This window comes from Nothobranchius furzeri, chromosome 6 (assembly GCF_043380555.1).
Source record: "Nothobranchius furzeri strain GRZ-AD chromosome 6, NfurGRZ-RIMD1, whole genome shotgun sequence".
Classification (NCBI taxonomy): domain Eukaryota; kingdom Metazoa; phylum Chordata; class Actinopteri; order Cyprinodontiformes; family Nothobranchiidae; genus Nothobranchius; species Nothobranchius furzeri.
The window spans coordinates 25,279,561-25,294,532 of record NC_091746.1 but is presented as its reverse complement, the minus strand read 5'-3'; the positions used below and the strand labels follow the sequence as shown (position 1 = coordinate 25,294,532).

Here is a 14,972-nt window from a genome sequence, read left to right as displayed (position 1 = left end):
GTAACTGTGTGTCGGTCAAGATCCAGGAACCATTTCCTCACAAGGAAGACATGCTTTTATTATCAAACAGGCGTTCAGTTAGAGGACGTGTCTGCATACCTGAGCCACTCTGTCATGTGTTTGTGCTCCCGCCGATGCTTAACGCTGCACTTCAAAACAAAAGCAAAACAACCGTTGTGTCATTTCCCCCTTTTAATCAGAAAACCACAAAGTTATGTCTAAATGCTTTTAAATGTAAATCTTTCAAAAATCATTACCTGTATGAAGTTAAATCTAAATACTTACAATCAAGAATAGGAGTTTTACTATAAATAGAAATGTGATGGTTTGAAAAAATATTTAGCAGATTCAGACTGTTGTAAAACTGAGGCTTTCTACCAAAATAAAAGCGGTAGTGAGATCCCTAACGTAACAGGTTAAAGGCCTGCTGATCGTGAGGTTCTCTGAGTCTATTGATCTAAAAATCTTTGGTAAATGTTCCTTTTTAGGTTCAGTCATAAATTCTCTATGGTTAAGCAGATTTATGGAAACTTTAAATGACAGTAGATGGAGATATCCTCTCTGCTTTTATTTTGGAAGGATGCTTCCATTGAGAGGCAGTTTGATTTTGCATCTTAACTATTTAGTTGAAAAAAAAATTACATTTATGTTTGGATTTCAACATTTAGATACAACTGTAAGTATTTAGATTGAATTCTGAACATTTAAATGTAACTTCTTACAGTCTGTGTCTAAATGCTTTGATGTAACTTTAAATATTTAGATTTGATTCTAAAGATAAAGACTTATATATTTCTTTAACTCTAAATATTGAAATATAACTATATGTGTAGCTCTGTGTGAAAATATTTGAAATTGTTATATTCAATTCTAAATATTCTGATGTAACTTTATATGTTATGGTCTGTGCTCAAACTCTTGGATGTAACTTTACATATTTAGATTTAATTCGTAGGACGCAGATAAATAAAAAATATTTAGTTTTGAGTCTAAAAAGTGAGACAAAACTTTTTGCTGCAGTTTGTGTGAAACAATTAGATGTAACTTTAAAAAATTTAGAATTGATTCTGAAGAGATACTATTTTATTTATTTAGTTTTGTCTCAAATATTTGACATGTAAGTTCATGTTTAGATTATATTGAGAAGCAACTAAATTTAACTTCTTACAGTCTGTGTCTAAATGCTTTGATGTAACTTTAAATATTTAGATTTGATTCTAAAGATAAAGACTTATATATTTCTTTAACTCTAAATATTGAAATATAACTATATGTGTAGCTCTGTGTGAAAATATTTGACATTGTTATATTTAATCTAAATATTCTGATGTAACTTTATATGTTATGGTCTGTGCTCAAACTCTTGGATGTAACTTTACATATTTAGATTTAATTCGTAGGACGCAGATAAATAAAGTATATTTAGTTTTGAGTCTAAAAAGTGAGACGAAACTTTTTGCTGCAGTTTGTGCGAAACAATTAGATGTAACTTTTAAAAATTTCGATTTGTTTCTAAAGAGATACAATTTTATATATTTTGTTTTGACTCAAATATTTGACATGTAAGTTCATGTTTAGATTATATTGAGGAGCAACTTTATATAGTCTATTTAGCTCAAAATCAAAATAAGAAGTTGTGCCTTTAAATATTTATTTATATTTGTGACTATATTTAGTTGTAACACTAAATATTGTGTAAATTGTTAATATGATTAATACAGATGAATGTATTTAGATCTGTTTATGAATATGGTAAATGGCCTGTATTTGTACAGCACCTTCTTAGGGTTCTCCAACCCCCAAGGCGCTTCACAACACAGTCAGTCATTCACAAATGTTCACGCTGGTGGGGATGAGCTATAATGTAGCCACAGCTGCCCTGGGGCGCACAGACTGAGGTGAGGCCTGCTCACACTGGCACCACCGGTCCCTCCGACCACCACTGTCTATAAAGCCTGTTTATATTTAATTTCTAACATAAAGATGTGACCTTTAATATTTAGATTTGGGTTGGGGCCATTTTAGATCATTTTAGTTGTGTTTTTGACAGTTTGACATCTTCTCCTGCCTGAATGGGCGGAGGAGGCGTAGAGCCATCCTCCTCCAACTCCCACATCCCTGAGGAGCTGGAGGCGTGCCAGGAAAGGATTGGCTTCCTGCTCCTGCCAAGGAGGAACTACTGCGCCAGGATACCCAAATATGGAGCGGCCCACATCAGCTCGGATGGCATGAGTCAGCACTAGACTATACATCCTTGGGTGGGTGAAAGTTTCGTCCCACTGTTAGGAGGCTACGCTGAGGTGCTCTGATGTTCTGTATGAGAACCTCCTGAAGCTGAGGAACGTCTTAAACCACTAAAACCAGCAGGAACTCTGGCGTCCTTTTTTTTTTTTTATTTACCTGGACCGAGTTTCCCCGGAGTAGGCCTGGTCTTGTTTACGGTCGGTCTTACTGGCAACCACGTCATTATCTGACAGCCCTGAGGGCGGAGCTCCGCAGAGGGAAGCAGCCAATCAGCGGCCTGCTCTTGACAGACGTTTATAAGGAGAGAGGCGCGCCGCCGCTGCCATTAATGAGGAAACTAACTCAGAAGGAGCGACCGGGATTGAAAACATCCGAATTTATCCCTGGACTCCGCTTTGAATCCACCTAAAGGTACAAACCGACCACTGGGTACAGTACAGTTCCACTATTTTGGAGGTTTTCTGTTTTTTTGGGGGTAGTTTGAGCTTCAGTGTGGTTATAAGCTACAGCGGGACGTTGCGCTGAAGACTGACGCATCTGGGGACGCTGACGTCTCGGTGTCTTTGCAGCGCTCTCTTGTATTTGACTGTCTGATTTGAATTATGTCCACAATAATGGAACAGCCTTTTTATGACGACTCGTTTCTCTCTGCTTATGGCCATCCAGGCGCAGCGCTGCCAGACTACAAGCTGCTTAAGCAGAACATGAACTTGAACTTCTCCGATTCTTATCGGAACTCGAACTTCAAGCCTCAGCAGTTCCTGCGCGCCGACACTGATTTCTATCCGGCCGCCGGGACCGCGGACGTGGGCTCGCTGAAGCTCGCCTCCCCCGAACTTGAGCGGCTGATCATCCAGAACAGTAACGGGGTCATCACCACCACCCCGACACCTGCGCAGTACCTGTACAGCCGTGGCATCACCGAGGAGCAGGAGTGCTTCGCTGAAGGCTTCGTGAAAGCGCTGGACGATCTACACAAGATGAACCAGATGGCGCCTCCAAACGTGTCCATCAGCGCCGGTGGCGTGGCCTGTCCGGCTCCGGGTTCGGTGTTCGGTTCGTCCCTGCAGCCGGAGCAGCTCCAGTACACGACCCTGAGCAGCTGCGCCACGAACCCCGGCCTGACCTCTGCAGCCAGCTACCCCTCCACCACCATCAGCTACCTGCCGCATCACCAGTACCACCATCCGCATCCCCAGGCTGCTGCGCACGGGTCCCCTCACTTCCAGCACTCGCTGCCCGGCGCCGGGATCCACTCGCAGCGCTTCGAGGGTCTGAAGGAGGAGCCCCAGACTGTCCCCGACATGCAGAGCAGCGACGAGTCCCCGCCGATGTCCCCCATCGACCTGGAGAACCAAGAGCGGATCAAAGCGGAGCGCAAGCGGCTGCGGAACCGGCTCGCAGCCTCCAAGTGTCGGAGGCGCAAGCTGGAGCGCATCGCGCGGCTGGAGGACAAGGTGAAAGTGTTGAAAACGGACAACGCTGGACTGTCAAACACGGCGTCCGTGCTGCGGGAGCAGGTGGCCCAGCTCAAACAGAAAGTCATGACGCACATGAGCAGCGGCTGCCAGCTGATGCTGGCGCCCAAAGTCAAGTCTTACTGAGCAGACAGGATGCACTTTACACACACTGGACTGCACTGGGCAACACGCGGACGTGTTTGAGACCGGATCCAGAATAAAAACTGCACAAAATCAAAACACTGGGGGCAATTTCAAGTGTCGTCTCGGCTTTGCCTGTTTACATTTTCCTTTTTCTGCCGTTTGTGATGATTTTATGTAACTTATTTGTGTTTGAACACGTTTCGTTTTTTTTACCTGTACAGTAAATATTTAAGTAAATGAATTTATGAAATTAAAAAACATGTGTTTTCTTAACATGAATCATCAAAATTCTTCATCGTCATCAGGGTAGTTCTCCTAAACCAAACCGCACCGGCGTCTGCTCGCTTTAACGTTTAAAGTACAGACAACTTCCCAGCGTAGGATTTTTCCCTGCTGACGTAAACACGTCATCCCATAAATGGCCAACGCAGAGGGCCTACGTCACAGCGCGCGCCTATGTTTCCGGGAACTCCCTCCTACGCTGCCGGTCAAACTGCGCGCTCCCTTTCGCACCGCAGCCAGAAAGGTTTGTCAATGAGCGGTTTGTGCGAGAGAAGGGAGTTTCCCTCATTCTGCTTTCAGTTTCCCAAAAACAACTCCACAAAGTTCCACGACAACGCGTTAAGATGGCCGCTTTCAATGACGACTAAACTGGTGGAAAGAAATACCAGTTAATTCAGTTAAGTTAAATAAAAAGCCTTTTTGGGCTCAAGTCAGTTTGGGAATAAAGTCAGATTTACTGTACATCACTGACATTCCTGAGACAGGAAAAACTAGATCTGAATCATCAGGAATAAAATTCTACCTAATGTCTTCCAGTTGGACTCCTCAGCTGAGTCATGATAGCTCAGTTCTGTCAGATAAATGGAAGTCAAATCGGTTCTGAACTAGTCCAGTTCCAGTAATTTATCTTAGAATAAACAGATCAACAAGCAGGGTTGTTTTCTGTGGTGTTGTGCGGCCACCTAGCGGTCATGAACGGAACTGCACAATGAACAAAAACGAGTTCACCTCTCTTTTCCCACTTTTATTAAAGACGGTAACAAACCATTAGTGACAGGGAGGGAAGGCACAACAACTCTCAGAAGAAGATATTGAACAAAACTACTTTCAGTGCTTGAGACTACAAAGTTGCCCCCCCAAACTGCAGGCTGAGCATACTAAGAGAAAGTGAGGAGATTGTGTTGGAACATTTTGGACGTCATGACGTACGGCTTCATAGGGACACCTCTCATCTGAGGTCAAGTGCTGAGCTCGGGGACGGAGCTTTAAGGAGGACCTTCAGATTTACTGCTTGGAGAAGAACTCTTTGCTCTTCGCTACGTCTGGGATGATGGTGTCACTCCCGGGTTTCCAGCCAGCGGGGCAGACTGTGGAGAGGGGGAAAAGGCAAAGTTCATCTCCACCGTCAGTAGTAGTTGATAAGCTTTATATTGCCTAAAGACAAAGTCCTCATGTGAGCGGCCAGGAACCAGCAACATATGAAGCAAAAGAACCCGTAAACATTTAAAAGCACACAGGGGTTTATCACCATTCTGTGCTAGTTCTAACAAAAGCCGGTTGCATCAAACAGCTGGGGCGTTTCAATGTGGCTTTATGCAGTTTCTCTTAGGGATGGGTACCTTTGACATTTGAATTGATTCGGTACCAATTCCCGGTACCTAGGAATCGATACCGGCACTTAACGGTACCAATTTTAGATACTTTTGAGTGTTTAATATTTTAATTCTTTTTTATAATTAAATATATTTTTTTCTCAATATATAACCATATTTGATAATAATAATAATGCATTGAACTTATAGAGCGCTTTTCAAGACACCCAAAGATGCTTTCACACACTCTCACATTCACACACTGCTAGTGATGGTAAGCTACTTGTAGCCACAGCCGCCCTGGGGAGGTCTGACAGAGGCGAGGCTGCCATTTGGCGCCGTCGGCCCCTCTGACCACCACTAACACAGGCAAGTTGGGTGAAGTGTCTTGCCCGAGGACACAACAGCAGGATACCCCTGGTGGGAGCTGGAATCGAACCCATGACCCTCCGATCATGAGGCAACCCGCTCTACCACCTGAGCTACTGCTGCCCCGTGATAAATATCACGATAAATAACATACAACTGTTTGTGTTTTAACATCGTCCTTGTAGTTTTGTAAGCTGATAATTAAACTGAAGCAAACAGCTTTACTGTGAACTAAATTTACTGTGTATCTTCATTCCTTTTGCCGTCCTTTTTCATTTGATTTTTCCTACTGGGAAGGTAGAATTTCCGAGGAGAAAGCGAACGCACCATTAGCTGATAACAATGGTGGCAATGGAAGCTAATTTATCAAGCTAACGTTATCTTAAACAGTTTATTTAGCTGCTGGAGCAGATTAAAACGATGATGCCTCACACTTAGATCGTTGTCGCTGGTTTCATCATTGCCCAGTTACCCATCACATTTAGTGAAGTGGACCCAAGCTTTAGCGTGCGTCCTTTCTACCATGCTGCTCTGTTTACAACTCGCTCGCAGCGACCGACGACATAACGCTCTTGCGCATGCGCAGCTGTCTTGGCAAGTTCTCGTTATGAAGGACGGGTACCGAAACGAGGCACCGTTTCAAATGACGTGAATCGGTGCTCAGTCGGTACTATGGAATTCGGTCGGTACCTTAGAAAGTACAGGATTTGGTACCCATCGCTAGTTTCTCTCCTGAATCATTCATTTTTGCTCAGCCTAAACAACCTGAACAGAAACATGTCTGAAATCCAGGAATTTTATGTTTGCATACAACATGGAATTGCGTGGACTCACCCTCTCCGTGCTTGTCGGTGTGCTGGAAGGCTTGAACCAGACGCAGGGTCTCGTCCACAGAGCGACCCACGGGCAAGTCGTTGATGGTGATCTGCCTCAGGGTGCCGTTGACGTCGATCACAAACAGACCCCTGAGGGAACAGAACTGGGTTAAAGGAACAGGAAACTTCTTGCACAGGCATGAATCCAGCTACCCCTCCATCAAAGTCTCACTGACCTGTACGCCACGCCGTCTTCCTCCTTCAACACACCGTAGTCTCTGGAGATGGACTTTGTGAGGTCTGCTACCAGCGGGATCTTCATGTTACCCAGACCACCCTGCTTCCTCGGTGTGTTGATCCTAAACCAAAAGTTAATTTAATAATAAAACCTTAAAGAGCAAGTCACCCCCAAATCAGCTTTGTTTCTGATAAAATATATAAATGTGTGTCTAATCGTGCTGCAGAAACGTGTCAATAGTTTTGCACTTTAGTGCATTTTGGTTAAAATTTTAATTTTCTGCCTAAAACTGTCAGTGTTGTGCCGTTGTCAGGTAAAAACTCTGCACTGCATTTGAATTTAAATCTGCCATCGCTATTGGCTAAGAGGTACCCTAGAATGTTAGCTGGTACCATATGATGTCACAATGTCATTGTGAGCTTGTGTGTGTGTGTGTATTTGTTAGTGGCTCCGCCCTCTCGGTCTGCTAGGCAACAGCACTTGTTGCATTTTTCAAACAGGAAGTGGGAGTGGAGTTAAGACTCTGGTAGGGGGTGACTTGCTCAATGATTAAATTATTGCTCTTTTATGGGTCCAACATACTTTTATTAGAATAAGTGCTTTCAATCTGCATTTATGTGTCAGAAAACACAACAGGATACTGTCAGTGGGACAAGAGGTTGTCCTGTTGGGAGTAAAAAATTAAGTAACACTAAAGAGTTTTTAAAACTTTCAGCCATTCCTTTTAAACTGGTTTCAGTGGTTCTTCATCACTCATCAACTTCACACTGGACAGCACTCTGCTGCCCTCTGCTGCCCAGAAACTGCATTAAACAGCTTTGGTGGTTAATGGAAGGTCTACCTGCTTTACATTGTTTACTCTGCCGTTAGCCAACATAAAGGCTAGCAGTGTTTTGTTTTAGTTCCCCCATAAATAAAAATTACAAGAAGATTTTTGCTTCTTCTGTTGGTATAGCAGAGTCACGTCTTGAAAGCGAAGCAATGAGCTAAAACCAGAGTGAACATCGACACGGCCTATGCTAGTCCGAGGGAGCTAAAAGCTACAAAAGCATGGACTGATAGTGACCTGGCTTAGTCGCTACTGGACTTCAAAGTAATATTGTTTGTCCAGCAGTGTGGAATTTTTCACTTCGTGGTATATTTCGTATCAGTTAGCGTGTGTTAGCATTAGCTTGCTGTTAGCACTAGCTATAGCAGGCTGCGGCAGGGTTGTTTATGACAAATGTAATTCTGCTTTTAACCAGTAGGAAGTGGAAATAGGAAACTTAAACCTGCAATAGCAAATCAGCAAACAAATCCAACATTCAAGGAACTCTCACCCCTCCCCTAGAGCATCTTCCCTGGAACACATCCGCCGGAACCGGAAACCCACATTTCTAGCGAAGAACCTCCCACACCAGTGGTGTTCCGTTGCTAAATAAGTGAGTGTGTGATGAGTGGAGGACTCAGGCAAAGTGTGGCGGTTCTGCGAGACCGACAACCGGATGGTCCAACGTTTGCTTTTGGTCCGAAACGCGTTGTTGGTGGAGGTTTTTAGACAAATGTGAGAGAACCTCTTTATTACATTGATCTACACAACATATTTACAGCTATACTATGTCAGCACGTTGTTAAGAGGCATGAGAAAAAAGTGCAATTACAGCTTTAATCCTGGTCCTCAGGGCCCACTCTCATGCATGTTTTAGGCATTTCTACACTCAACACAGATAAGTCAGAGGGTTAACAGGTCAACTAAAAATGCCAAACTAGTTATTTAATCCACCAATCAGGTGTGTTGAGCAGGAAGAAATGAGCATGCAGGACAGTGGTTGTCAAAGGCCAAGATCCAATGTTTCAGATGCTTCTCTGCATGAAGACACCTGATTCAAAAGATCGAATTACGTCCTCCTTAGTGAGTCATGGAGTTCTACAGAAACCCACTAATTAGCAGTTCCACCTAAAGGAGCGCAGAAGCAGCAAAACCTTTACAACATGCATGATAGCAGGTTCTGGGAAGAAAGGGAAAAGATTGAAGACCTCAACAGATTGCACAACCGTTAACACTTCTGTGTGAGGGTGCAGCCTGAGGCACCGTTAACAAAACGCTTATCAGCAGCTTACAGAAAGGCTGCATGATGGCAGATAAACTGGGGTGGGATCTTTCAAAGCTGCCAGAAACATCTGCATTTGTAGTGCAGATACAAACTTTCAACGGTGGACATTTTAACGCAGCGTTTATATTTTCACGCAACTCCGTTCAAGGTTGTTGTATATACATGCATAAAAACCCTAACAAATTCAGAACGGATTTTCTTTTTAATAAAAGTACTCCGGATCAGCCAGGAGGTCAAGTCCCCTCCCCGGACACCCTTGTTTGATGTTCTGCCTGCATGAGTTCTTACCATGCCAAGTGGGTGAAGTGGGAGTCAATGGAGCAGCCGATGACCTCACAGCCAAGGCTGCGGAACTCCTCTGCTCTGTCGCTGAAAGCAATGATCTCGGTCGGGCACACGAAGGTGAAGTCCAGGGGGTAGAAAAAGAAAACCACATACTTCCCTAACAGCACCCAGAGACAAAAATGTCTTGGTTTGTGGGTAGACCAAACAAAACGTAGACCAGACAGAGCACATTAAACCACATTACCTTTGTAGTCTGACAGCTTGATCTCCTTGAACTGTCCATCCACCACAGCTGTAGCTTTGAAATCAGGGGCGGGCTTGCCAATCTGAGCTTTTCCAGAAGACATGGCGCTTGCTGTAGGCAACTAGTGGAAACAAGATACTTCTGTTAAACACAAACAGATAAGTCTACTATAGGCATCTGCAACTAGTACGTTGGCATCTTAAGCTGTTAAATAGAGGGATGGCATTAGGCACCAAGACACACTTAAACCTGAAGGGCAGGCCTGTGTGGAGCCAAATGATCAAAGGATTCTTCGTTTAGGGAAAAGACCTTAAGGTCACATGCAAGTCATGTTCAGCCAGCAGGAACAATGGGCAGCTTACATAACCAAGCTCAGCATAAAGCCCCATTAGGGTAACTAATGCAAGCTTTTAGTTCAAAGATGGGTTTTAGGCATGCACCTCAGTGCCAAGACGCAGACGTTTCTTTTAAAAAAAATACACAATTTATTTGATCTGGGGGACCAAAGGCAAACAATCCTGCAACGCCGTGATTGGCCATGTTAAAATGCGTTTTCAAATATAACCAGGTCAAAGTTCAGCAGCGAAGGAAACAGCTTAACGTTAAGTAGTCAAAAAATCTCTGAAAACGAAAAGAAAAAGCTGTGACACGTTATATTCCCTAAAAACTGCCGAACAGGAACAAAGAAAAATCCAGAAACACTTGAAAAAAAAGAGGAACAGCTAATCCGAACATTCTTGCTAACTTGTTGTTAGCTCAGTCACAATAAACTGATTTCTTAGCGTTATTTTTTATTCCCAAAACAGTAACTTCGATTAAAACGGGAACGCGCGTAGCGAAACGGGACTAAACGTAAAGACTTAACGTGTTTTACCGCCTTTTACCCACCGGTGTCGCGTAAACCAGTAGAAAACTTGGCAGCAGAGGTCTACGGCTTGCAGGAGAAAGGGAGTCGGGACGAGGAGGAGGGTTCAGACGCAAGAAGTACCCACCGGCAACTGCGATCCCCGGAAGTGAAAGTCAAACACTTCAAAGTAAAAGGTTGGTCTAGAACGTTGGACCAAAACGTTTCTGCTTTATTATTAATGCAAGGTGTCTCACACCGCGAGTCCGGGTATCAGTTCTTCCCACTCAGCAGCTGCCAACCGCTTTAATTAACCATTATCTCTGGATTTCCAAGAAACGTAATATATCATGTTAGCATGTTATGTAAACTTACCTGAACAATGTAGCTTTTTCTACAGGTTGCACAATCAAAATGTTTTAGAGTCTACAAAATAAATGTGTCAGCAGCCAGACATCAACGTCTATATGTCAGAAGCATCAAAGGGTTGCTTGATAAACATGACCTGCAGCATCGGGTGCTGACTCACATCAAGATGCAACAAAGCACTCTGAGTGTCATGTTTTTGACTTCTCAAGTGCTTTCAACACCATCCAGTCGTCTTTACTGCAGCAGAAAATGAGGAGTGTAGGAGTGGACAGACACCTGACCACATGGACCACCTCACCAACTTGGCCCAGTATGTGAGGCTGCATAACTGTATGTCTAAGGTGGTTGTGTGCAGGAGTACTGGAGCTCAGCAGAGTACAGTACTCTCGCCCCTTCTACCTTTTACGCCTCAGACTTCTACAACACCAGCTGCTGTCAGCTGCAGAAGTTCTTAGATGACAGCTGTGTGTCTGAGGGGAATCATCTGGAGTAGAGGTCAGTCATTGTGAACTTTGTGGACTGGTGTGAGCATCATCACCTTCGCTTTACAATGGAAAGACAAAGGAAATGGTGACTGACTTTCAGAGAATCATTCCCCCTCACTCACCAGTAAACATCCAGGGTGCAGACATCGAGGTGGTGGATACCTTAAAGTACCTGGGTGTTCACATCAACAGTAACCTGAACTGGTCCTGCAATGAATATGCTCTGCAGTAGAAGAGCCTCCAACTTCTGAGGAGTCTGAGGTCTTTGGAGATCATTCCCATATACTAAACTCTTCTTACCATTCCGTTGTTGGCTCCATTATTCATTCTGCTGTGTTTAAAGAGCAAGTCACCCCCAAATCAACTATTTCCTGATAAACTATATAAATGTGTGTCTAATCGTGCTGCAGACACGTGTCATCAATAGTTTTGCACTTTAGTGCATTTTAGTTAAAATTAAAAATTTCTGCCTAAAACTGTCAGTGTTGTGCCGTTGTCAGGTAAAGGCTCTGTGTGGCAAGGTGGATAAACGAGGGCCCGGGCAGGATTCGATCCCCAGACTCCCGGGTGAGAGTCATACGTTCTATCCAGTCAGCCAAAGGGACATCCCCTTGGCCAAGTAGCCAGGGCGCATGATCAATCGGGACATTGTGACAGGACGCTCACACTGCCACATCTAGAGGGGGGAAGATGTGACAGTGTGAGCGTCTCTATATGCTATGTGAGTGAATTTCCCCACTGTGGATCAATTAATTCTATTCTATTCTATTCTATTCTATTCCATGAGGCCCGTGGCGGGTCATCCATAAGGGGTCGCCTCCCTCCTGGACCTGAAGACGATATAAAAAGTAAAAGAAAATCTACAAAACATGAACACATGAATGTGTCAGCAGCCATATACCTTCAAGTTTGCGACAGGGTTGTTTACAACAGAAAACTCAAACTGGAAAATAATGTGTATAATGACAAAAATGGATGTTATGGATTGCAGTTGTGCTTCAATGTTTGGTTAAAGGCGCACAGTAGGATTGTGTGTTTTTTGGAGTATTATTAGTAGTCTTAATGATTGACTGTGGAGAAGGAAAATAAATCCTAGTTTTGGAATTGTAGTCATTTTCCAACTGCCCGTTTGAATACCTATAATGGGCTTAGCCTTGCCAAATTTTTTTCTCACCAGCCGCTACTACCATGGGGCTCATTCGCTCAATCTAGGATCCAGTGCAAGACGTTCGCCCATTTTATTTTGACAGACATCTCCCGTAATGGAACGCTACTTCCGTTTAGCCTCAGCATGTATGGAGCAGAGGCAGGCTTTAATAGTTTTTTTTATGGTAATTTTGTCGTTTATGTATAGAAGTGTTTAATTAACGGTTACTGTAAAAGATGTATACAATGATAGTTTGTTTGTGTTTCACTGAAATGAGAGGGACTTTGTGTAGCACGCGGTTAACGGTGGCATTTATAGTAAAACAAAGGTGCAGAGGTAGCTAAAGTTAGCTTTAACTTCTAAATACACCCGAGCTGTAGCTAAGCCATTCAGTGTACGTAGTTTGAATCCGATCAGCAACTTTAGAAAGGACAAGTATTTGTACTGTTAGTGATGTTACAAGACGATTTATACTTGAATCCTACAGCTGTAAAGAAACGTTTAATCGCCTCTTATCGCGATGTTTCATTTCTCTCGCGTTACTTGAGTCAAGCGTTTGTCCAAGCTGCTGTTTGGTTTTCATCTCTTATGCTGTCAAACAAACGGCATGAAATCCGATATAAGGTGTAATATTTTAAATGCTTTTTCCTTTTTACAGGGTTTTAAGACAAAGACGGGTTTGTTTTCATCTGATTCACCAGGACGTTAGGAGTGCACATGGATGGTAAGACTCCTAACAGGAGCCCACAATTATCACTTTCATCTCTGCTAATTCTGTTATCTCATTTTATCTCATTTTGTTGGTAGTCATCACTATTCTTTCTTTCTTAATGAGTCTCATTTTCCTTTCCTTCATATTTTTTTTGGTTGCAAAATTAATTTCTGTACAAATTTCTAAATTAGAAATGTAATAAATATTATTAATCAGACAGAAAAACCACGTGACAATTTGCCCCCTGTTGCTTAAGTCACTCAATATTTATTTAATATTAAGTGAATACATTTTTTTAAAAGAAATTTTTTAACAATTTTTATTTTCTTAACTTGTTCCGGTGAGAGAAATGTAATCTGGGCCACCTCTCATCTTTTTCTGTTTTTTAGATGTAAAAAAGTTAAATATTTCCTAATGTTTACCACACTTGATTTTAATGTCATAAAATTTGGCTCAGTTGCATATTTACATTGTGTGAATGATTGAAATGACTACTCAATATAAAATGTAAATTTCATCTTTAAGTGGATCATCTTTATATTTTTTACTGTTTCAGAGACATGTTTATTAAATTATGCTCAAAGTCTGAATCCCTTTGCCACATATAGGTGAAACTAAAAATCAGAATCTGATGCAAAAGTTAATTTATGTCAGTAATTCAATTTAAAAGATGAAACTAATTTATGAGACGGACTCATTCCAGGCAAAGCCAGATATTTCAGCCTTTCTTTGTTATAATTATGATGAATATGGCTTACAGCTTATGAAAAACGTACATTTTGTGAAAAGGTTCAATATTCTAGGATCAAAGTGTCACACTCTAATCAGTTAAGGAGTCCAAATCACCTGCAGATGGTTCCTGAGCCCATTTTCAGGAACTACAAATGAGCCAGATCAGAGTTGAGCTTCAGACGACAGGATCTGGAGTCTTATTTCCTGTTATTTGGACATCTCTCCTCTTATTGGCTAACAGCAACACAACTGTACCACTGACTGTGTTTGCTCTGCAACGTTGACGTTTTATCTCCACAAATAACACAAGGCTGGAGGAGTTCTGCTGTGTGGTGGAGTTGCTAATGCTAACAGTTAGCTTCTACTAGCTGAGACGTTCTCTTGTTTCCTGGACGCTAAACCAACAACAGCCTTCCCCGTCGTGAGCCAAGATGGGTGAATCCATGAATGTTAGTGACAGTGTGACGTAGATCTGTCAGGATTTTCTATCCTAGAGTTTCACCGTCTGTTTTCTATCAGAAGCTAACGCAGGAGATAGGTGTAGGAGACTATTTTCATGTTCAGCCTGCATGAAAAAGTCAATTACAATCAGAAATAATCATTAACTCATTCACTGCCAGCATTTCTCAGCGTTTTTACTGTTTTTTTTAAGAGTGACAGAATGTTGCGCTCTAGGATGATGTCGACGCCAAAACAACCAAAACAAAGAGGAGACTCGCGTCTTACATCAGGAAGAATCTGCGCATTTCGAGCGTTATCCGTTCTTTCATCATCCGTTGTTGAAATGCGATCGGCAGAAGCTTTTCCGGTTCGCCCCTCACTTTTTTTTATAGCAGCGGCCCAAAACGATCTCCTAACACGTGGATATTCTGCTTCCTGATCACGTGATGTGTGACGTATGCGGATGAAGATCGGCTTTAGAGCTGGGATGTTTGTTCTCACTGTGCGGGGGCTCGTCCGACGCCCACACAGTAAAACATGTCGTCATTGGCAGTGAATGAGTTAAAAAATGGGTTCCACACTAAGTTTTCTCCTTCGGTTACTAAAGTCTAGTTTCATTGTGACCTTTCGCCACGACCCCAGGGCCGGTCATTTGTGAGGTGTGCGGAGCCTACTTTGAGACCCGGCGGGGCCTCTCCAGCCATGCTCGCCTCCATCTCCGCCAGCTGGGTATGACTGTGCCAGAAAACAGCGGC

The 14,972-nt window shown here is 42.9% G+C and overlaps 3 protein-coding genes across 5 annotated transcripts in view; 2 read left to right on the top strand and 1 right to left on the bottom strand.

The window, feature by feature from the left end:
- The first annotated feature begins 2,522 nt into the window (after positions 1–2,522).
- LOC107393147 (transcription factor JunB) lies at positions 2,523–4,121 on the top strand. Of its 2 annotated transcripts, XM_015971344.3 has the most exons (2): positions 2,523–2,655; positions 2,911–4,121. In XM_015971344.3, exon 2 carries the CDS (start codon positions 2,949–2,951, stop codon positions 3,846–3,848), a length of 900 nt encoding a protein of 299 aa, XP_015826830.3. In that variant the 5' UTR covers positions 2,523–2,655; positions 2,911–2,948; the 3' UTR covers positions 3,849–4,121. The 2 variants fall into 2 exon arrangements, with proteins under 2 accessions (XP_015826830.3, XP_015826822.3); XM_015971336.3 differs by having other exon boundaries at positions 2,615–4,121.
- Positions 4,122–4,854: 733 nt separating this feature from the next.
- Positions 4,855–10,507, bottom strand: prdx2 (peroxiredoxin 2). The gene is made up of 6 exons (XM_015971356.3): positions 10,376–10,507; positions 9,488–9,608; positions 9,247–9,400; positions 6,864–6,986; positions 6,647–6,777; positions 4,855–5,218 (listed from the first exon to the last, which is right to left on the bottom strand). The coding sequence occupies exons 2-6, from the start codon at positions 9,588–9,590 to the stop codon at positions 5,136–5,138; spliced, it is 594 nt and encodes a 197-aa protein (XP_015826842.1). The 5' UTR covers positions 9,591–9,608; positions 10,376–10,507; the 3' UTR covers positions 4,855–5,135.
- A 1,908-nt stretch (positions 10,508–12,415) lies between these two features.
- The window catches only part of wiza (WIZ zinc finger a), a 9,609-nt gene continuing 7,052 nt past the window's right edge, over positions 12,416–14,972 (top strand). Inside the window, exons 1-3 of one of the 2 annotated variants that reach the window (XM_015971325.3) lie at positions 12,416–12,516; positions 12,991–13,056; positions 14,860–14,972. The exon at positions 14,860–14,972 is cut by the window's right edge and continues 367 nt beyond it. In XM_015971325.3, the coding sequence (XP_015826811.3) occupies positions 13,050–13,056; positions 14,860–14,972 (120 nt within the window). In that variant the 5' untranslated portion in view covers positions 12,416–12,516; positions 12,991–13,049. Of the gene's footprint in view, positions 12,517–12,555; positions 13,057–14,859 lie in introns of those variants that run through there. The other variant, XM_054743952.2, reaches the window with a different exon arrangement.

Coding starts and splice junctions, on each gene's coding strand:
- LOC107393147 (XM_015971336.3), top strand. CDS start 2,847: ATGTCCACAATAATGGAACAGCCTTTTTATGACGACTCGTTTCTCTCT.
- prdx2 (XM_015971356.3), bottom strand. CDS start 9,590: ATGTCTTCTGGAAAAGCTCAGATTGGCAAGCCCGCCCCTGATTTCAAA. Junction 9,401..9,487: donor CAAGCTGTCAGACTACAAAG/GTAATGTGGTTT, acceptor GGGTGCTGTTAG/GGAAGTATGTGGTTTTCTTT. Junction 6,778..6,863: donor GAAGACGGCGTGGCGTACAG/GTCAGTGAGACT, acceptor CTGTTCCCTCAG/GGGTCTGTTTGTGATCGACG.